This window comes from Haliaeetus albicilla, chromosome 1 (assembly GCF_947461875.1).
Source record: "Haliaeetus albicilla chromosome 1, bHalAlb1.1, whole genome shotgun sequence".
NCBI lineage: Eukaryota > Metazoa > Chordata > Aves > Accipitriformes > Accipitridae > Haliaeetus > Haliaeetus albicilla.
The window spans coordinates 20,143,035-20,166,084 of record NC_091483.1 but is presented as its reverse complement, the minus strand read 5'-3'; the positions used below and the strand labels follow the sequence as shown (position 1 = coordinate 20,166,084).

General features: G+C 42.5%; 1 protein-coding gene across 2 annotated transcripts in view; it reads left to right on the top strand.

Moving 5' to 3' along the window:
* AFF1 (ALF transcription elongation factor 1) overlaps nucleotides 1–23,050 on the top strand; it is a 121,276-nt gene that overhangs the window by 10,368 nt on the left and 87,858 nt on the right. The window contains exon 1 of one of the 2 annotated variants that reach the window (XM_069781233.1): nucleotides 10,473–10,741. The exons of the other annotated variant lie outside the window; for it this stretch is intronic. Coding sequence (XP_069637334.1) covers nucleotides 10,725–10,741 — 17 coding nt within the window. The 5' untranslated portion in view covers nucleotides 10,473–10,724. Of the gene's footprint in view, nucleotides 1–10,472; nucleotides 10,742–23,050 lie in introns of those variants that run through there. 2 annotated transcript variants of the gene reach the window in all.

Sequence of the window (23,050 nt, the reverse complement as noted above, 5' to 3'; positions counted from 1 at the left end):
ATCACAGGCTTCATCTCTGGAGAACTCCATTCTCATTCAAAACATAGGTAGATAAGAATGGATCTTCTAAAATCAAAATGCTCATAGATAGTTTAAATACGTATGGGATTATGATCACCTGTAGGAAACTTTTGCTGTTACGTTTATTACTTTGGTAATCCTCATCACCTCAGGAGTGCATTTCTGAGCTTATGATGAGCTGAAGAGTATGAAAAGCTTATTTTATTGGTTTGCTTTGTTTGCGTTTTACTTAATGGAGACGGTTCCCTTCATTTGCAATACATCTTTCAGAGACAAGGACCTGAAAAAGGGGAAACTTGTATCCCTGATCAGTGAATAAAAAAACAGGTGGGAAAAGCTGCAGTCTGCTAATCTTGTAAACAGATATAAGGGAGGTGGTCTACAGCTGACAGGATATATTCTGACAGAAAGCTTTCTTCGGGGAAACACTGATTTTTCAGACTCAAAATGTTCTATGGGAACTTACCAGTTTTCATCAAATCTTCCAATACAAATGGCATAATTTTGTTCTTAGAGCAGCTGGTGAGCCAAAAAACAGAGGTGGGGAATACGAGGCCTCTTGGCCATTCCCTTGGTCGTGTGTCTGAAACTTTAAAAAAAGCATCAGAATGGTATTTGCTTCATGTGAAACGTTTGTGGCACAGGATTTCTGAAGCTTTATTCTGGGTGGGATGTTCAATGCTCTCCTCCCCCCTCCTTAAAAATAGAAAGTGGCTGCCAGCACAGCTCAAGAATTGTTACTGATCCCTTTTAGGAGACAGCAGGCACCTGCCTGCCTTGGCTGTTTGTAAGTAGGATTGTTGGGATGTTTTAGAGAATCTGTAAGTCATACAATGTTGTTGTTCAGTTTGTTATCTTCCTTGTTAAATTTTTGGCAGAGAGAATGCTCAGTTTGCTTTTGTTTTGAAATTCCTTTTACATTTTCAGCAAACTTGAGATGCTGTTTTCCACACATGACACTTCCAGTGTTCTTTGCCTTTTCTTTCTCTGAAGATACCTTCCTAGGAAAGGAGAACAAAAAAAGCCCTGTGATTCAGCAGCAGTATGTTGTTTTATCACTGTGAGCAGCACTAGGGGAAGTCTAGTCCTGGTGTCCTAGTCTCCCAGTCCTTTCCTGCTTCAATTTCTGATACTGCTTTTCCTCTCTTCCAGTAGTTGGCAGGATCTTGATATTCCCTACCTGTGCTGTGTGATATTTTTGCGCTGAGGTTTCGAACAATTTGAGTATTGATTTTACTTACAAGTTCTTTTCAGGGGGTGTGTGTATGAGACAGATGCACTCAACCCCCCCTTAACCAAACTAGCAGTAGTTTGGTACAGGCTCCAAAGGAGTTAGAGGCCTGAGCTGTAGCCGGGCCAAGAACTCCTCTAGGAAACCCACAAAGGAGCATAGCCCAGTGAGCAGTGATGCATATGTGCTTGGAACACTGATCATGCGATTAACACATGAATAGCGGGGTGGTTCTTCCAAGAATCATTTATCGAGGAACAAAGCAAGCTGTGGGTACAAGGAGTCTTGTGCATACCTCCCCCATTGTATGCAATTTGACTATGAGCCAAGCACTTTATCCCATAAATATGACAGCCTAAGTGAGCCTTCTTTGAGCTCTCCCTGCTGGGCAGGATGGCGGCATGGTGGTGATCTCCCCTTGAGCTGGGACGCCTCTCAAGGTTGCACGTTGAAGCAACAAGATGAGCCCAATTTGAATTCTCCCTGTATGGCAACTGGACTGTATGCCAGGCAGCTCTCCCCTTGAGCAGGGATGCCTCTCAAGGTTAAGAGATATTAGTTGTTTAGCTTAAGTAAGGAAGTTTTAAATAGAGTTATAAAGTGTGATTTAGTATGCTGTTTGCTTGGCTTTACTTACTTAGCATGAATAGCTAGATTTGCTGAAGTCTTAGGCCGCAAGCTGTAAACTTTCACCTAGATTTACTGAGCCTGTACCTACTTAAGCAAAACAAGGGCCTCCAGAGCCAGCACAAACCAGAAGATAAGGAGGCTACAACTGTCAACAGCAGCTGCAACTAGACAAGATAACAGCCTGTCTGGAGACAGTGAAGGAATCCAATAAAGAGTCAGAAGATCCCAGACCAGAATCACTATTGGACCAAAGGGAGTGTGGAAGGCGTGTGAACAGTGCGTGAGGGGTGGGTGAATAGTCTTTAAGGGTATAATTGCCCAGGGATTTCTTTGTTCAGTGTCCCTCTCTGGAGGCACCCAGCTCGAGCTGATCCTGCTGCTGTACCACTCTATTACATTGTTTATTTTTATGAGATTCGATGCCTCAAACTCTGCTTTGGGAAACCTAGGGTTTGAACTTCGGAGTGAACTAACACCAGATGTCTGGACAGAAGGCGCTTCTTTAACATCAAGGTTTGAGATTCCTTATCCGAGACTAAGAGATTCTTCCTTACCCAAGGCAGAGGGGCCCCTTATTTGCAACAGATCCTCGGTAAGTGACTGATAGCATGCTGAATGAATGTCTAATGAAATCCATGTAGCTAATTCCATTAGCCATAAACTGTTGACCAAGTCTGGGACTAAGTCTGGACCAGCCACATGTAGACTCCTCTCTGAGAAGGAGTTTAGAAAGCAAGGGGGTCCACTGTGAACCTTGTGACTCATCGGGAGGGTCTCCCTTTCCTTTTTGCATCTCTGGTCTCTGTGTAAATCATTCTAAATTGATTCTAGCTCAATTTTCCTTTGTATGTTTTTTCCATGTAGTTAGTAATAGAGTGAACCTTGCCATTGAACTCTGTTAAGTCGTACTTTTACAAATCCACGTTAAAATCACATTTGCTAATACCTTTGACGGTGATTCTTTAAGTGATCCAAAAACTCCTTTGTGACAGCGTACTGTGTGACAGTATCACTCTGTGACATTATGGTGACTTTGTTCATCTTTTTTAACAGCTGATATTAATCTACTTTTTATCTGAATTCACTGTTAAACCAAATTCAGTGTGACACAAACTGGGGGAAGGGAGGAGACCATTAGGTAAAGAATACTGTATATCAAGATTTAGATGATTTAAGTAATGTTCAAGTAATAATTTAGTGGCAACGGCAATGATTTCTGCCGCATTTATTGCTTGGATACTGCCTAATAAAATAGCCTTTCTGTCAGGTACAGCCCCAGATATCAGGGCCTGTAGCATAGCGTCACCGCTGTGGGGGTCTCTCAGACCAGCGCTGTGCTTTTCATGGCACTGATGCTCTGAGAAGGCTGTGTCTATGACCCACTCAGGATAGCACTGCTACTGCTGCAAGAAGCCCAGCTGAGCTGTGGACTGAGAGGAGTGAGGTAGAGGCTTCAGCACAAGGCCCAAAGAGCTTGTTATGAACATTAACTTCCTTTCTTCTGTAAACAGGTGTTTCACTCCCAGGATAGGTTTGTCCTGAGGACTAACAGTGGTTTCTACGTGGTTCATGGTCATGTCTTGAAAGACTGTATCATCATTGCCTGGGTGCCAGTGATATTAACATTTCTTAATTTTTGAGTGCTTGCCTTTGCAAAAATAATAGCATACTTTTCATCACAGTGTATCTGTTTAAAGGGTATGTTAAAAAAAAGGCTAGCAGCTATTTCTATGTCAGTTTTATTTGGTCACCCTTTTGATTTACCTTACAGGTTTGCAATTTCTTCAGAGCCTCAGCAGAGGTCTCTGCTGTGTGCTTTGAAGAAATTGATGGTAGGCAGTCCTCACCTGGCAGTGTGAAGCAGGGTTGCGTTTTCTTGTACTGTCTCAGAGAGTTTCATAGGCATTTGTGAGATGAGCACTGAAATACAGAAGTTGAATAATGACATGGAGGTTTGTCTCCTTCTGCCCTATTTCCTCACAGCCCTTGTTCTCTTGGAAAGCCTCTGTGCTTCCAGTACAGGTGCGTCACCTTGGCACAGCCTTGTACACCTTGGATCAATGCAGAAGGCTTTGCCATAAAGCCAACACCCTGTTAAACATCAATCCCTTTTCACAATACTGGAATCAAGAAGCACTTGAACAAGTGCTTTTCATGAAGGGCAGGTGGAAAACTGCTAGAAACTTTTGATGCAAACAAAGCATGTTGTTCTTGACATTTTTTCCTGGAGAAAGCTTAGCTGTTGTAGCAAGTCTATATAATATATTTTTTCCATTATCTATTGTTCTACCTGAAAAAGCTTACATGAATTTTATTTAATCTTCAGGGAGATAACCTGTATGGAAATCTCCAGTCTAAGCTATCTGGATTAAGAAAACTTGTATGATCAGCTGGAGAGGGTTTTAAAACAGAAAGCAGCTCTGTCTGTTATTTGTTTATCCCTTTTCCTTGGCCTTTTTTGCCACTGGACAAGAATGACGTCCATGCGTTAGTACATTTGGAGGCAATTGGAGCTACAGTTGTAGCTAGTGTCATCTTAGGCACTACTGTACTATAATAAATAACAGAAATTAAGCTAGTGATAGGTCAGATTAATGCTTTAAGAGGGAAAAATGCATGTTGTGGTCAAAAGTGACCGAATACCATAGAGTCATGGAAGAGACGGGAGGACATGTAAGGGAAGTGGGTGGTGTTTTCTGATCTTTTCTTACCTTTGTTTCCACCTCGCAAATTCTTTCCAACAGTGAAAGTGCTTATATGACCTAGAGAACCTCCTCCTCCTGCCCAGTTTAAGCATTCCTAAAACAGACTAAAACCTACATATATTGCATAAGTATATCCACATACACTATGCGTTTCTTGATTGTTTTCACTATGTTCTCCCCTTCTCACATCCTAGGGAAGAGGTGGCAGTGATCTCTTACTGCTTATTGATCCTGAAACTATCAAATAAAAATTTAATTGCACTCAGTATCATATTCAAAATGCTGGCTTCTCCCATGACTACATGATTGTGTATGCAGTGAAATATCTTATTAAAGCTTTCAGTCATTAAGAGAATATGTGTTTAAACCTCAGAGCACATAGCAAATGCAAGACTGCTGTGTACATCAAGTGTGTGTGTAGATATATATAATGTTGGCTTACTGTATTTCACTGCATAAACGTTTAAATGGCATGATATTAGATGGTGTATGTATGTCCACATCTAGCAATGGAACCTGCTACCAGCCAGAATAAGACAAATCACATTCCTTAAAATTTCCGAAGCAGTGTATCTGTGCAGCCTGTACAGACAAAAGCTTTGTTTACTATTGGAGACAAGGAAGAAATCCAGAAGTATATAATCTTTAAAGTTTTCTTGACTAGAGAGCAGGTTCCAGCCTGGTTAAGTACCGGCAAAGGGTTGAATATATCCCATACTGCTTGGTTAATCTCTTCATACTGGACTGAAGCATCCAGCTATGTCTTCAGAAAGTTTGAAACTGATCTCATGGAAAGGAAACTGACCCTCTTATTTAATGATTTTTCCAGATGTGTAACATATGGAAATGTACTCTGGACTGCAGGCCCTGGTCCAAATTAATTTCTAGTCAAGCAGGAGATTTGACATGTGGTCAAAGTCTTGATATTTACCTAAGTGCTTTGGGAGCCTAGAGTACTTAGCGTTCCCTTCACCTGGGGAGGTGGAGTGGAATTAGTTGAAGCACAGGTTTTGGAGAGAGAAATGCTGAATATCATCTCTGTCATAGGATTTCTGCAGGGTAGACATGAAGAAATTTGATTGCCTGCTTTGTGCATACACTTATCCATCTATACAATGTGAATATTTTGTGATGTTTAGAAATATTTTGTAGCAGCTTTGATTCAAGTGCAAAATCTCTTCTAACATATAGAAAATAGTTACAGCCTGAGTGTTTGAGTAGTCGTGGTAAAAAACAGTTAGCAGGTTCTTGGGGAAGTGTGGATTCCACAGGTCTTAGCAAGATGTGGGAACTGTGGGGTAGCCAAAAATGTCATTCCCCATGTTGGTATTTTGCATTTGCAGCGCTGGATGTGCAGTGTTCAACTAAGTATAGCAGTGCATTTTTGTTTCTTTGCTTAAACAGCAGAATGGCATGTTGGAGGAACCTTAAATTTGCTAGCTTGGTAGAGCTTTCTTCCTGTCAATCAATAGCTTCTAAATCTTCAAAAGTACTGTAATGGTCTAGATAGATACAGGGGAAAAAAAAATACCAAACTTGATGATGAAATTTCGAGATAGAGGCATAGATTTCAACTTGTTTCCTTTCTCTGCACAGTATCCCTTCTTTCAAAAAGAAGAGTTTTGTTATTGTTTGCATGAAAGGTATACATGAAGAAGACTAAATGAATTCTAAATTACTTAAAGTAGATAGTCTTAAATAATTAAATGCTTCCCTTTTTCCTTGCTTTCTAATCTCTTCAGCTGAAATTGCAGAAGATAATTACATATATAACTCTCCAGGGCAAATAGGATCTATGCATTTGTTTGGAAAACCCCTCCAAAATTTTGCTGGATGTGCAGTTTTGGTGCTGGTATTAGTATGTTTAATTACCAGTGCTTTTGATTATACTTAGTAAGAACTTTCTAGCAGCAGTTAAATATATTCTCTTCTCTGAAGCTGTCAGGCTCTCAGCATTATTATTATTTTCCACAGCTTTTCATAGGGGGAAGAATCAAGTTCCTTCAAGTGACATGTGAGCTTGAAAGAGGATGTGGGACTTTTTTTTTTTTTTTTAAGTTATGATTTCAAATGCTATCATTAAGCCCTAAGAAGAAAAGCAGCATGTGTTTTGAAAGCTGCAGTTACTCTTACCTTCTTGTTGGTGACATACATTGCACTGAATCCCCGACTTTGCTATGTAAGCCAGACTGAGTGTCGTGGTGAACAAGATGAACAGGAGCCATCAGCGTGCCCTTGTAGCAAACCACTGCCTGGGCTGCCTTGGCAGGAGGGTGGCTGACAGGATAGGGGAAAGGATTCCTCCCCTCTGTCCAATGCTGGGGAGACCATGCTCCCTAGTAGAGGAAGGACACTGAGATATTACAGAAAACGCAGTGCAAGAGCTACCGGGACAACCGGGCTGGAGTGCACAAAGTGCAGGAGAGGCCGAGACAGCTGGGTTTGTTTTCCTGGGCAAGAGAAGGACGAAGGGGTGTTTATTCCTGTCTGTTGCTATCTGGTGGGGGTAGAGAGCAGGCAGGAGCAGAGTTCTCCCAGATGTGAACAGTGAAAGGATGGGAGGCAACAGATGCATTTTGAAACACAAGAAATTACAATTAGATAGTAAGAGGAGGGGCTAGATAGTAAGAGCAGGGGCCCAGAGAGATTGTAGGATATCCAGCCTCAGTACAACTTGATAAAAGTTGGTTGTGCTTTGAGGGCAGAAGTTGGATTAACTGATGTCTGGATATCCCAGGCACCTAAATTATTCTGTGATTCTTTCTTGCAAAATAAAAAAATGGACACCCCCCCCCCCCCCCCAAATTTTAAAGACCTGTTGTCAATTTATATTTTGTTCACATTAAACCTTTTGAAACATGTATTTAAGAAGCCTCAGTTTCTTGCGCCCCCAAGTGACAGCCTGGCTATCCTCAGTCTCTCTTCCTTCCCTCATCCCTAACTCGACAAAATGTGACAGGTGATAAGGACAGACCAGCAATGGCCCAAGGACTGGGGTACTCATCTGGGATGTGAAAGTTGGTTTTTTAAGGTTGGGGAGAGGGGAGATGTTTCACCTGAGAAGAGTTAGGTATTTGTGAATCCAGCTCTAGCAGTGGTAGCCCCGACAGCAGTGGGTTTGTTTTGTTTTTTTTTTTTCTTGACTGTAAAGTGCTGAAACCCTCCTGCTTAAGCTGCTCTCCTAATAGCAAAGGCTTGCACATAGTGTATCTGCGTAGCATTCCTGCCTCACTGTTGCTTTCTTTGTTCATTTGGCCCTTTCCTAGTGGAAAAGGGGCATGAGGGTAAGGTGCGTTTCCTTGGGGTTGTGTCTTACCTGAAAATTAAAAAAGTCCCCCGATGAGAAAATCAATGAGTTCAGCTTTGACAAAATAAAAACACTTACAAGATGCAAAAAGCCCCCTCCAGGTTACGATACAGTTGAAGGCAACAGCAAGAGGACGTAGACAGGAATTTTCTAGCTTGTTTTTCGGTAGTACCTCGCAGAAGTGTTTTAATTCATACAATACTGAGTATCAGAATGGCAAACTCCAGACCAGGAGTTTAGATGATTGGAGTGATTCTTCAAATAAAGCCGAAGTGAAAAAAAAGACAAAACTATCATTTTTACCATGTGGTGTAAATTACATATTACAAACCTGGCTGAAATGTCTTATGGTCACCAGTATCAAGTTATCAGAGCTAAGAGCCTGAATTAGTCTTCTAGGGAAAAGAGAGATGCTGTGCTTCCTTCTTGACAGAGCTCTAATATTTCTATAGTGTTATGAATTTATAAAATGCTGCAAAATAAGAAGTATTAGCTACCAACATTAGCAACTCTGATACTAGTAGTTAGTTTGCCTCTTTGAAGACCCCTGCTGCAATCTGGGATGCTTGTCTTCCATTCTAGGCTTTGCTGTTGGCCACCTGGGTGAAGCTGGGCATGTCATGGCACCTGTCTTTTGTACCCTGTTTGTAACCTGATGAGATTGATACTTGTCTCTTTGGAGATGCCCTTATTAAAAAAGTGTTGTATGAGAATTTCATGTTAATCTTGTTACCGCCACACCACAGGTCATATACAGTAATCATCTCTTGCTGCCTTCTGTACTATCTCATTTACATATGAAATTTGCACTAAATAGCTACTTCTGCAAGCTTAGTTTTAAGTTTAAAAAAATGTGTATGTGAGTGAGTGTTTGTGTAAATGTAAAAGGTATGCTTTGCTGGGAGTTAGGGTTTTTGTGTTACAGTTACTCTTCCTAGTGAGGGGTGTCTGCTGCTTGGATAACTTGTTATTATTTTGTCCAGCCCTCATGGGTTTCCTTATTTGTTAATTGCTGTGAAATTGTCATCTTGTCTTCAGAGATGATAGTGGTTTTACCGGCACTTTTAGGACTTCAAACAATTGCACAAAATGCTGGGTGTGGATTTTGTTTTTGTTTGTTTGGGTTGGTTTTTGAGGGTGGGTTTTTGGAGTTCATAATAGACATTGTCTATTATCAAGGTGACACCTCAAATCCCCAGTCACTTATGAGCAGTTGAGTCCATGATTATCTGACATAACAGTGGTATTATCTGCTTAGATTATAGTCAAAGCCACTTGTTTTGCAGTTTTCTATTTACAATCTTTCCTTTTTGGGCGAAGACAAGGAATGGGAAAAACCCAAACATTTTTCAATAATTTTTACATTTTTAAACTATGTACTTAAAATTATATGCTTGTAGAAGCTTTATATAAATGGCCTTTTAGAATTATAATACCTTATTTCCCATGAACGGGGTATAAGCTCTTCTCCTGGTACCTGCTGAGTACTTTGACGCAAGTTGTGCTTTAAAACAGAAAATTAGGAGGAATGTAATGTTGTTGCAGCGTTGGTAGGAATCTTAGCTATATATAGTCTGCTGAGAAAAGCTGAAGGGATCTTGGATAAATGTTTTTGCCTGCTGAATGCTTGGTTAATTACTGGTTGAAAGGAGTTGCAGTAGTTTTGTTTTTATAATTGTGCCAAGAACACCCAGAGCAAAGGACAGGTATTGCTGCTTTCTGAGCGAGTCTACAAACCGCGGTCAGGACTAGAGCCCAGAAGAAATTGCGTAACAGATTCCCCCCTCCCCAGTTTCTCAGCCTGCAATTTCAAGTACGGGCACCCGCAAGTTTAGTAGTATACTCGGGTTTTCACGTGCTCCATCTGCGTGGCCAGACGGGACTCACGTTTACATCTAGGTTCTGTGTCCGCTTTGAGCGTTTTGGAAACTGTGTGAGCCGCGTTCTCTCGCCTCTCCACAAAACCAAAGACCCCCCCGCCAGCCCCTGGGGTGCGGCCAGCGGCAGGAGCTGGTACGCGGGGTCGCCTCCGCTGCCACCCCATCTCCCGGTTTCTGACGCGTGCTCTTTTTCCTTAGCCTTGTCCTCCCCCCGGCCCCCCGAGCCCCGGCAGCGCCTCCGGAGAGGGACGCGGGTTGCGGAGGCCTGCGCTCGCGCTCCGGGGGTGGCGGGGCGCGGTCCCGGTCCCGGTCCCGGTCCCGGTCGCGGTGTGGGGCAGGAACCACCCCACCACCGCGGGGCCGCACCGCGGCGGCGGCGCCCGCCCGCCCCAAGCCTTCGGTTCTCCTGCCCTGACAGAGCGGCATGTCCATTTAAGGAGGTCGGGTCGTACCATGAAAACCTTGCTAAAAAGGGGTAGCTGTGCACACTGCGGGCGCCTGGGCTGCGTGAGCCGCTGCGAGGGCCGCTGGCCAAAAAGCCGCAGAGGAAGAAAAGAGCAGCCGGCGGCGTGCGGCGCTGACGCTCGCAAGCTGCGAGCCAGCCCTCGGCTTTTCAGCGGCGCTGCGTGCCCCCCCCCCCCCCCCCGCCAGCTGAAAGTGCGAGGGCCGCATCGCCCTCCCTGCCGGCCGGGAATGCATCGAGCCGGGGGAGGGCCCGAGTGCCCGGATGTCGATCAAAATGAGTGTAATCCAACCCTGCGCTAGGCAGCCCGGGCTCGGGAAACTGGGGCTCCGGGAGCGAGGGGCTCAGTGACATTTTAGAGGGGAACCGGGGAGCGGGCAGGAGGGCGGCCGGCAAATGGAAGAGAAGATTTTGGCAGGGGGGTAGAGCCTGGACAGTTGGGGAGAGAGCTCATGGATAGAGGACGCTTGGCAGTATAAACTTCACGATGGCTGCCCAGTCGAGGTACGGCATTAAATAACTTTTATCGCTGTTGGTGGATTTCACTGAGGGCTTTTCATAGTCCGGTGTTGTTAAAGATGCTCTCGCTCGTTTTGAGACACAGTTTGCTGTTGATTTTCACACGGTGCTTCACAGAGGTGTGTGTAGAGACACGTCCTGGATAGATTTTGTTCATGTATTTTGTTCACTGAAGTGTCCACTACCTCCTCTCAGCGAGAACTTTCTTTTAACAGGAAAAACAAAGTCTCAATTCCTCCCTGTCAAATCTCTCCCTTTCCAACAAGTTAATAGCTCTTTGAAGCTGATCTTCTTCTCCCTTGTGGACTCGTCTATTATTTGTTTGGGTTTTTTCCCCTGTAACCAGCCTAGTGTAAACAGGTTTCTGTGATTGCTCACAGCAATATTTTAAAAGGTAAATGGTTTATATTTGGTTGCATTGGAGAGCTGGCTGTATAAAATGGAAGCAGGTTGTGTCTGCTTGTGTGCAAATCCGCTGGATAGGTGGGAGGGTAGAAAATGGTTGTAGAGTATGAAAAAGAATGATCCAACGTAGTTGCTGTCAGGCAGCAAAATTCAAGCAAATATACCAATCTTGTTAAATACTTTTCAACAAACTGTGTTTTTAAAGAAACAACTTCTTGCCTGCTCTGGGGGGGCATCCTGTCTAAAGTAAATTTCGCACTCAGCATGGGGGAGGCAGCTTTTCTTAAGTCACAGTACTTGATGAAGCAGTGCTATTTAAGGTACCTGTTAAATGCCTTTTAGCTTTTACGATACTTTAATGGGCATTTCAGAAATGCTGAAGAGAGAAATTCCTTTTTTTTTTTTTTTTTTTTGTTCTTTAGTCCCATACCAAACAGCCACCCTGCTCCTCTTTTTCCTCCAGGCAGAGAGAAAAAAAAATTAAAATGGTGGCATATCCTACACAGAAGTTTGGCACTTGCAGTGTATTCTCACAGTGGTGCTTTTCTGCAGGTTTGAAGCCATGAGCTGGCTTTAAATTACAAACTGCAAGTGACAGAGCCCTGAGGTTTGGGGAGGAAGGACGGGAAGATTGATTGCTTCGTTAACAGCTGAACTTTTCTGTAGCTCTGACTGCCTGCTCTCTCTGTGTGTGGGGAGACTGGGAGTACTTAACAAAGAGGCAAAGGTTTAATTTTTCAGCATCTTTTTTTCCTTTGTATGATCACTTATTTGCATGATTTACTGGCCTGCATTACCAGTGCATTGCTTTAATAGGTCCGCACACTAAGAGAGGATACAGCATAAATCTTAGTGCTGCTGGCTGGCCTTGAAGCTTGGCTTGGCTCCAAGGCCAGGGACGTGCTTGATGTCTCAGAGGTTGCACAGCCATTTTCTTGGGTGGCAGGAGAGCACATGGAAGCCAGGTCCCAGCAGTAGCCCCCAGCCTCGGCAAACTGGCTGAGAAGGGGCAAGGCTGGCACTGGGGTCAGCAACCCACATCCCTAACCTGTAAGGTGGATGGTGCAGAGAATAAAGTTGTATACATTGAGTGGTTCAAACTGAAAGTGAGGAAAATGGACCAAGGGCTGCATCCGTGGGGCTGAGTCCTGTGGGGTAGGTGAAAGGACCGTGGCCCACACCTACTGTCTGAGATGGGCACGGAGACAAGATGTGCACCTGCCATTCTGTACCCTCCCTTCTCCTCCGTTGTATGCGTTGGCTTTTGCTTTTGTCAAGATGCTGTCAGGTGCTCAAGCTGTAAAACTGTGTCAGAGCATTTGAGCGTAGGGAGTAAGAGGATAACCTCTGTATGCTTGAAGCTCAGTGTTAAAGTCTCTGATTATTGCTCATTTTAAGATATTTGAAAGAGAGTAGGAGTGAGTGAATATGGGCAGCAGAAGTGAATCTCTTGCAGGAGAGGCTACATTTGCCAGAAAGCCTGGTGCTTGTGGCACAGTCAACAGGGGTATCCATCTCAGTCCAAGAGATTCGTGCTTTGTGGATGCATAGAAGCTTTTATTCAACAGTGAAGGATGAATTCATATTCACAATAAATAATTGGAGTTACATATACTGTGTGGGACTGAGAGGCCACATGTGTCTAGAATTTGTTTGCCAAAACGTGTCGGAGGGTTTACTCTGCTAGGTAGCTGACAAAAGATGTGGGTGAGCTTTTTGTGTTCATTTCTCCTTTGTAAAAAATACAAACAAGTTCTGCAAGCTCAGTAAATTACTGATGAGCTGGTATGGTACAGAGCACTGTAGTGTTTTGGGTATCACTCTGTATGAGGCCTTCAGGCACTCCTCCATCTGCTTGGGTTTGCTATTTCTCACATGCTGTATGTTTCAGCTAGTGAAAGGGATGTGACATTGGGGATGATGCTTGTTTGGTAATAAGAAAATCCTGCATCCTTTCTTGAGCTTCAGGGCTGTGATCCCAGACAGCTCGCCTAGCATTTGGGTTTCACTGTTTTGAAGGGTGGAAGGGTAAGGAAAACATGCCTGTTGCTGCTTTTCAGCATTTTAAAAACTGTAATAGTGATGACTGAGAAACTGATGTGCTAATGGATGCCACAACATTTTTTAAAATAGTAAATCTTAAGAAATGATTATGTGGTGAGTTGGGTATGTTTTTGTTTCGGCTGTTTGAGAATGATCAGCCTCTACCAGTGGCTGCTGTAAATAGCTTATATCTAGAGCCATTAGGTGGAGAAACTATCCTCCAGTTAGTGTTGTTTTGTGTATAATGTAGATTGTCTTTTTTTTCAAGTTGCTAGCTGAGCTGTAGGTTTTCAGCTGTAGCTTTCTATGCACTCGCTTCTGGAATGCGTGGATGATCTGATGCCTGTAGTGTCCCCAGGCAACAGGGCTTGTGTCAGGTGTTTATGGTATATTCAGGAGCGTGTGAGCAGAAGCAGAATCGATCTGAATGAGGACAAGTTTACTTTCTTGTTAAATGTGGTGTGATATTCATCACGTGCTGTTCAGCTGCTCTGAGATACGGCAAGACCCCTAGGAGGTGTGTGGGACTGACTGGCACCTGCGCTCACTACCAGCTACTACCAGCGGTCAGTGGGGCACGAGGATATGGCTCCTTAAGTGAGTGGCAAAGCCCATCTCTCTTCTGCTTTCTTCTTCATTAAAATGTGTGCTCTACTGCAGCAATCGCAAGCTGAGGATCTTTAGGTGAACAGCTGCTTTTTTTGAAGATGTAGGTTGTTTTTCTCAGGCTGGTTGGGATCATTTGAAATTATCTGTAGAGCCCTGTTGGTTACACTTATTTTATTTAAAATTCGTGGACAAATAAATACTTTGTCGTTATGGATGCTAAGAATTTCTAGTTGTCGTATAACTTGCCTTTTGAAGTGGTCATGATTAGCATGATTGCAGGTATGCAGAATGAATGCAATTTCCTAATCTTTGTACATAGGTGAACACAGTAGCACGGTCTGAGCAACATGAAATCCAAGTGTTGTGCTGTCATCCCGGCTGGGCTCACCTTGCTCTTTCTCCTGAGGCAGCCCTGCAGGGAAGGGTAATGATGGACAGCAGTCTGGAAAGCCCTCTGTTTCCACCCCTTAAAGCCAAGCGTACCAGCTAAACCCAGAAGAGTCTTGAAATGAGGCCAAACCACTCATTTTGGTAGAAAAAGGTGATGCTGTGCAGAAATAAAATGTGGCCATATCCACCTTTAAAACATGATAAATGCAGCAAGACGGTTTCTTCTGAAGGGAATAACGCTGAGGCTTTTCCCCAAGGAGAAGCTATGTTGAATGATGCAGCTTGATTTTGTTCCATGTCATTTCAGAGCTTTCCAGGCCAGATCTGAAGACATGTTTCATAACTTGTTTGTTTCGTGGGTCCTGTTGGTACAGGCAAATGCCGGTATTGGTGACGCTGCGTTCCAGCCAGCTGATTTTGGTGAAGAAGGGATGAAGCAATGTCTTGTTGGAGTTTACCTGTCTATTGAAAGCTAAAACATCCTGTGGACCCCCATTGGTTTTGCTGATACACTGCTACTAGCCCTGCCTGTAGAAATACAACCCTATTTTCTCCAGAACAAAATGCCTAGCTGATCTACAGCATGTTTTGCGGGCTGCTAGGGATTTTCAGTTCACAGTTCCTTATTTCCTGGACTTTCTGAACCTGGAGTCTGTTGCTTTGGAGCAGGCCTGCAGCTGAAGCTCCCCCACGGAGAAGAGATGTTCATAGGGAAGTGGATTTTTCAAGTAGGTTTGTTGGTTTTTGGGTTTGTGTGGTGGTTTTTTGTTACTTTGGGGTTTGTTTGTTTGTTTTTTTTCCAGTGGGGTTTTCAACTTGTTATAGGCCTTTGAAAACTTTGAAATACAATTATCATGGTATACATGAGATGGTATAGAAGGGAATGTTTCTTGAGATCATGTAATTTTCCTGGGTCTGAATCTGCATTGTAGAGAAAGGCATCTTCTCACTGCTTTTTATGAGAAAATCATTTGCTAGTTCAACTGTAAGATGCAGCACAAGTAGCAGGAAACAAGCTTTTAATGAACTGCATAAATTCTCCTCAGCACTTTCCTTCTGAGCGTAGGCATAGTGAATGACAACATGAAGCTTTTAAATGCTTTTAAAAATATAATAGAAAAGCTGTCTCAGTAGTACATACGGATGCTACGAAGACATTGTTCTTCATGAGGTGGACTACGGTGAAGTGAGGAAGAGTTCTCCACTGAGTGCAGGGTGTCAGGTTCCTAAGGCCTGGATCAGCCATAGGGTGGTCAGGAGTGCAGAGGCTGGTTTAGTGCCTAGCTCGCGAGCAACATGATGAAAGAGTTACAAGAGTTACTTTAATGTAGAGATGCCCAAGCCTCAAAAAAAAAAAAAAAAGGGGGGAAGTATTCATCCTGACTCATCCTGTTCAGGCTTGAACGCATCGTGGAGATTTTTTCCCCTGTGGTATGTTATAGTGAAAAAAAGTACTGGCTATGTTATGTTTTGCAATTTTGGCTGCTGCAGTTCATCTGTGTCCATGATAAAAATGAGAAGACACACGTAGCACTGGCTGGAGTGGAGCAACTGGCTGGGGCAGATACTGCTCCAAAATGCAGTGTTATCATAGGTGGATTAGGATAGAGCTGCATTGTTCCAGCAGAATGCTTTTATGGGGAACAAGCAAGAGTTACTGCATGTGCTATGAACAGATTTTCCACAGTTGCATATTTACAGACAATTCAGGGAAGAGAAGTTGCGTTCTAGTTCTATACAGAATCAAGCAGCTGTAGAAAGTGGTGAGGGGCAGAATCCTTCCCGCCTGTCTTTCCTCTTGGCTGTGATGGCTGCTTTGTGCAGAGCTAGCCCCCAGCTCTCTTGTACGCTGCTGAGGCGCAGAAATTGTTGATCACCTTATTTTACTGCACAGGTTTTAAAAAGTGCATTTCTCTTGCTGCCTTATTCTTGTAGGGGAAGGGAGGGGTGGCAGGGAGGGAGAAAAAGCAGGTCTGTGGGCACAAAAACTGCATTTGGGAAGGTGCTCTGCTCAGCATTGTCAAGCTGAGGTGTCTAGGAAGGTTTGAATAGGCAACCTTCATCATAGGTACCATATGCTTCATGAAGATGTTTGTCTTGGGTTAGTTTAGGCTTAGATATTGTGTAGTGTGTAGAGTTGTCATCTTCAGTTGAACTGAGTGTTTGTTGTATCGGTGACCTAAAGTTTTCCTTTGGTGGTGTTTTTGCAATGCTACCCATCAGGTTTAGAGAAAATAATGTCCGCACTTTTAATTTTTAGAGAAGGTTCAACAGGCAAACTGTTAATGTTTAACCTCAGAGACAACAGTAGAACTCATTCTCAGAACTGTAAAAAATGTGGGTTTCATTTTTGTACTTGTAAAAAAAAAAAAAAAAGCTACGAAAAACCACAACCAAAAAAGCAACAAAGAACAATAAACAGAAACACCCCTACCCCCAATTCACCAAAACCTAAGCAAGAAGAGCATAGCAGATGCCCTTTTAAAAAAGAAACAGAAGAGCAAACGCATAAGCATATGATAGTATTTTTATTCTATACATGTTTTGCTTGGAGTACCATATACTGTGTAATCTATAAGCAGCAAATGACGTATTTATCGATGTGTGAACATCTCCTTCATGGCACAGTAGCATTCAGCAGCTGGTGTGTGTATGTGAGGTATGCGAGAGAGCATGAGTGCATGTGCCTCTTCCCTGAGCTGAGTTATGGGCATTACAGTTCGAAATATGGGTATCTGCTAGCATCTGAAATTGAAAGGAGTTATTAAAATGTGTAGCAATAAAGGGATATTAACATTTTCGGGGAGTTGTAGACATATTGTAAGAAATTGCTTTCAGTATTCTTATGCTACCGCAGTTTGTTAGATTGTGCTTAAAAAAATATTATAGAGATAATTAATCTTTGCAGGCACAGCTTAGAAACCCTCCCTCATAACTGGTCTGCATCTATTTCTCAAGAATCCTCTCCCCCCACTAGGCTGTTTTGGAAAAATCATCCTAATTTGAAGACAGGGAATATGCTGGCAGTTTAGAAGTGCTTTGGTGAAATCCTTCTCTCTTTTCCCTGTCCCCACAGCCCTCGGAAGAACAAGCTGTTCTAGTAAAAGTTGTTTTCCTGGTGCCAGTAAGCCTGTGGTTCTGCTGAGAGCAGGCTGTCAGTCTAGGGACCTATTTCTTAATACCTTTGCTAAAATAACGTGTACTAACAGAAAGTCAGCATGGGCTATCCATGCTGCAGAGCAGGGAGGTTTGCTTGGGGTTTGTTTGCTTGGCCTTTTTTTTTTTTTTTTTTTTTTTTTTTTGACTCCCTTAGTGTTGCCATTACCTAGAGGCTCCCCATCCCTGGTGGCTACCATGTCTGTCATTCTGTCACTGCAGCTTCAAGGCCTTGTTTACCATGAAAAGTTTTGCTGGCATAGCTAAAAGTACAGGCAACAAATATACTGCAGAGGTGAGACAACTGTGTTGGCCAAAGGTTAGTGTAAACTCCATGATGCTGGTGAATAAGGCTGCTTTTTCTGGCGTACAGCTTCTAGGGGTTGGGTGTGGTATCGTGGATCTAAGCTGTGTTGGCTAGAGAGATCTTCTGGACCAGTGTGTCTCCCTTCTTTGCTGAGACCCTGCACACCCCTTGCAGCGGGATAGTCTGCTTTGTCCAGCAGTTAACTCTTAATTTGTGAAAGAAAACACCCATCTGTCCAGTGGGATCATGATCTTTCCTGTACTCCAGCCTGAAAGTCTTGCTTCAATTTTACTGAAATGTTACACCCGCCTTTTAAGTTTTTAAAGTTACTTCTAGAATTGTCTATCTATATACATTTAAAAAAAGCACTGAACCCCCTGTGGTTTGCACAGATAGAAAAATGAAGATGCCTCGTGTTAATCACTGGGTTTATAGTATGCAGCTCTTTTGGAGAAACTCGTTTTTTCCATTACTAGTGCAATGTAGTCTGACACGAGGAATGCAGTTACTTCTCTGTTCCTGTTGGGTGTCCTTTTGCAAAAATAATTGTACAGCTACTCTTCCTTTTTTTTTTTTTTTTTTTAACTGTTGTGTTGAGTCTTCAGTGTGTGAGTGAGGTGACTGCATTTGATTCTGGTACTTGTTTTGGGGAGGAAACGGGGAGAATGGAAAGCAGTCATTAGAAATAATGTGATACTTGAGACTTTATACCATGTCTCTTGTGGTCCTTGTGCTAAACTCTGATAACTGCCTGAGTTAGCACATGAGAAATAAAACTCATCGCCCTTCTCAGAAAAGGCTGTTTTGGGGCCTGCCTTCACCAGTGTGATAGCCGGTTGTGGTTAGTCTGTTTGCCATTTTCTCACTCGTGCCTCTTTGTAGTATTTGCTACTGGAAAGCCAAGCCCACTTGTAAACTCTTCATTTGCAGCCTGGCTTGCAGTTAATTCTCAGTCTGCGCTGCAGGGTGATCTTGGCTGATGGACACCGAGATTTGAGGTACGTCCCAGGCTGGAGAGTGATGCTTTCCCCATGGGTGTCTCTTGTGCAGGCTGATATGAAACTTATGGCAGTACTCGAAGCAGTGCTTCTCCCTTCAAAAATAGTTATCAAGTTTTAAAGCTTTAAGAATGTAAATTCAGAAGCATGTGGAGTTTATATGTTTTTTTCCTGTGTCTGTGAGTATGTTTTATGCACATTCATTTTTGAAAGCTCATGATTTTCGACTTGTTTAGATGCTCTATGTCTCAGAAATGTTTAGATATATGAGGTTTGATTTTGGGTTTATGATTTATTTAACACATGATATTCTATAACTTTCATTCTGGAAACAAGATGAATGAGACAATATTTAAAGGGAATGTGATCACTTTGCTGAAGTTTTGGAACACCATTAATGATCTTTATCTGTCTGCAGACCCCTGCCCATTTTACATGGGGTGGCTTCAGCAAACTAATAATAGGCTTTCTTTGCTTAGCTAGTGTTTGTGACCTTCCTAAGAGGAAATGCCTGTTTTGTGTAATGGACTACAGGAGTAAAAAAACCTACTAGTTAGAGCTTAAGAAAATTCTGTGTAACTGCCCAAATGAGGGAAAAACAGAAAAATAGGTAGAATGGTGTTCTGTTCTTTGGGAAAGTCTAATCTGCTTTTAGAAACACTGTAATAATGAGATGTGGTATTCAGAGACGGGGGATTTTTCCCATTGCATTCTGCATGAAAAGCAGTTGACTCATACACTGAGGCATTAAAAATAATAGACCAAAAAAACCCCAACCTTCCGAAATTGGCTAACTTGGAAAAATTCAGTAACTCAGTTTATCACCCTTGAAAAAAGACTTTTGGTCATTTAGTGAATTAAGTGCCACAAAGCTTTCCCTTGCAGTTCTCTATTTGTAACAAAAATGGCACCAGTATTCCCAGCCTTTTCTGTTAAAAGCATATGCTGATAAAGGAATACCTTTATGGTATGGCTTTTGTTCTTCTAGGTATAGGGAATTTTTAATATCATCAAGCTATTGCAACAAAAATGATGTGATATATGAAGGAGCTGGCAGAAATTCTTCCCTGCTGGGAAAACCCGGAGTTAGTAAGTTAGATGGTACAATGTAATCAAGTAAGAGCAAGTAAGAAAGCTGAAAGAGAACATGGTTAACACTAATAATGATGTAAAGAGGTGCCATCTAACTGTAACAGATGTTAGAGTGTTTTTTCCATAAGTTACCTATGGAAAAAACCCTTATTTTTAGCATATCATTAAGCAAGTTTCATTTGGGGGGAAAAAAGCTTTTACTTTGTAGACTTTCTTAGCAGGATACCAGTGTTTGTATTAAGCAGTTTTGTAGCTTACTAGGGAACCATTAATAACAACAGCTGAAGGGAAAGTTACTAGCTTAAATTAATCTCTCACAAAAATTAATATCTCTGAGTACAAAGGTGTGCTTAAGGTTTGGTTGTGAATAGCTATACGTTTTAACTACAGACTGCAGCCTTTTGTACAAGAATAAACCACGCTGGAAACTCATTTTTTATCAAAGGCTTTCTGGGCAGTTACATGGAATTGTGCCTACAAGGCAGCCTAGCCAGTTTGCGATGAAGAATTTAACTTAGGAATGGAGAAGAAAAAAAGTTAACAACTTTATTTTGAGCAAAGGCTAGACTTTCCCTTTGAAGATGCCCTTAACTTTTTGTTGATGTTGTTCCCTTCTCCTTCCAGACCAGCTTCAAACTCTTGGTGAGTAAATGGGATGATCTCAACCTTGGTTCCAAGCAAGCCAAAATGAGACAGCCCCAAGCTGGAATTTTTGTACCTACCTTAGCATGTTGCTGAGCATAGCATAGTGCTGTTGCTCAGTGCTGCAGTGCACAGGCGGTGCAACTCTGCACAAGTAGGACCACAGCTAATTAAACTGGATGAATGAAATTGTCAGTCTGCAGAAATGATAACACTAAAACTTGGCTCCCAAGCTGGTTCTTGCTGCTCCTTAGATATGTGAGTCGGTCTGGTTCCTAATGATTTGGAAAGCGTGTTTTCTTTCCAGGTCAGTTAAGTAAACTGAACAAACTGACCTACAGTCGATAGGTTTCTCTCATTACACATCCCTTTTTCATACGTCTTTGGAGGGACAGACTGAATTTACATGCAGGGAGCCTATTGCTGTTCCTTTCTCTTACGATGTAGACAGCTGATGTAGTCTAGCGCTGCGTTTCACAGCCAGAACCTTCTTTCTGTAATTCTTAAATTAATGAAAGTAGTTTGTAATTATAACATAATCTGATAATTGCAACCAAAAGCTTCTCAGGCTCTGTTTTGGCAGCTGTATTGGTGTATGTTGATGTTGTTTTGCTATTTTAACAACCTGGGAAGGTATTTATCATGAAAACTTAGGAACTGTGCTCTTTAAAAACAAAACACCCCAAAACAAAGAAAAAGAAAATGACACACAACACCTCCCCCCCCCCCCCCCCATCCTGTAATGCTTATACAGCCAGATGTGATCTAGGTTAATTTTTAAATCTGATGAACATTTAGTTGACATTCCATCCTTTGGGCTGACCCTTGTGTTGTTTTGTGGCCAAATACAGTTGTTTCAGTCCTTACCCTAAGAACTGACTTGGTATCTGTGCTGTACTTAATTATAAAGAGACACATACAGAGCGCATGGTGTCTCAGTCAAGGGTCTCGCATTCAGTACCATTTCCACTCAGCTCCCCTCCCTTAAGAGTGCTTATTCCCATAGCTTTCTGGTTTGGCAGTAATCATTTGTGCTAGCCAAAACAGTGGGGAGGGGAAGAAAAAGTCTTTTTTTATCTATAGTAAAAGAAAAACTCAAAAGCCGTGTTTAAAAATATTCCCCTCCTTGAAAAAGTCTGATAGAAATGCTGTATAAAAGAAGGTATTGTGAAGAAAACTCATTTCTTTCTGTGTCCCAACCCTATCTTTTGCTTTTCTTTTGATGGATTTCTGTATTAGCCGTCCTTTCATTTTTTTCTATGGGACATTGCTTTCTAGCTGTTAATTTGGTGGGCAAGGGGTGTCGTGCATGGGGCGGATGAAAAAGTATGCAACTTATGGACAGGGGAAATAACTGGGAAAATTACTTCTTTACTTCCCTGTTCCTTTGTACATTGATTAAATATCAAGTTAATGGTTTCCTTTTTAAAAAATTGCTTCCTTGAAAATGGGCCGTCCTCCTCCCTCTCAGCCTAATGAAGGAAATGTACAGATGATGTTGATATAAGCTATGTTTACTTGAGTGTAACAACTTTAAAGACCGTTTATGTACAGTAATCTGGCAAGCAAATAATGATTTGGTTTTGTTTGTTCAATATTTCTTTCTTTCCCCTAGAGGAGTCCCTGAACACACAGGAGCCAGAGTGTGAGGGCTGAAAAACCATTAGCAGTCACTGGGGTTAATATGATGCGTTTAAATGGTCTTTAATTAAGTCATGCAGTTTTCTTAGAAAGTCCTTGAACTATTCTTTTACCCCTTCCTTTTCTCTTTCCCTTTGGTGAGTAACTGCAAATAAGATGGAGTGCAAGTGAGGTGCGGGCAGTGACTAGATACAGATCTTGGATCCTGCTGACACGCAGCAAAGTCTCAATGGAAAATAGGAAACCAGAGGAGGGTTGAAATGGTTTGTGCGAGTTCAGCCTGCCAAGGGTGTGCTGGAAGCTGAGGCGGCGGTGAGAGGTGACGCGCCAGGGCTCAGCAGGGTGTATGTGCAAGGTGTTAGAGCTGCTGCTCTGAATTTCGTGGGTCCCTCTGGGGTTTTCTACGTCGGTCTTATTCAGGGCCAAATCATAGCCTTCAGCATGTACCCTCGGTTCCAGCTGACCTATTCCCCTTGCATCTTTTGAGAGGCTTAAACTGTATATTATAAGGCAATGAACTACTTTGGTGAAAGGAGGATTTTAGACCCGTATCTGGTTTTCTAGTTTCCTTTGGTTTTAAGCTTTCAAGTCCAATTCAGGAAAGCATTCCTGTTAAAGAGCTGTGCTTGAGTTTGTCCTCAAAATGAATTCTTGATCTCGAGCTTTTACACAGAGGGTGGTCTTTGCATGTGTGTGTGTATAAGCAGGTGCTCAAAATGGGTTCCTGATTCACAGCTTGAAACTGAGGAATGACTTCTACATGTGTGCATGACAGAGAGAAAAAGAGGTATGGGAGAGGGGAGGAATATTAACCTTACCATTTCCTTTGTTCTTTCTTTGTTGTATTGCTACAAGCATCATATTTCTAAGCAGGGCTGTGTTAAGTGAAAAAATGTGGGGCTAAGGCACAATATGCTGGCCAGGAAGGATTCTAAGAGTTGTTCTGAGGAAGGATAAAAGGAAAGTTTCAGGTGGGCTAGGAAAATGCAGAAATAGTGACTCTCTCTGTTC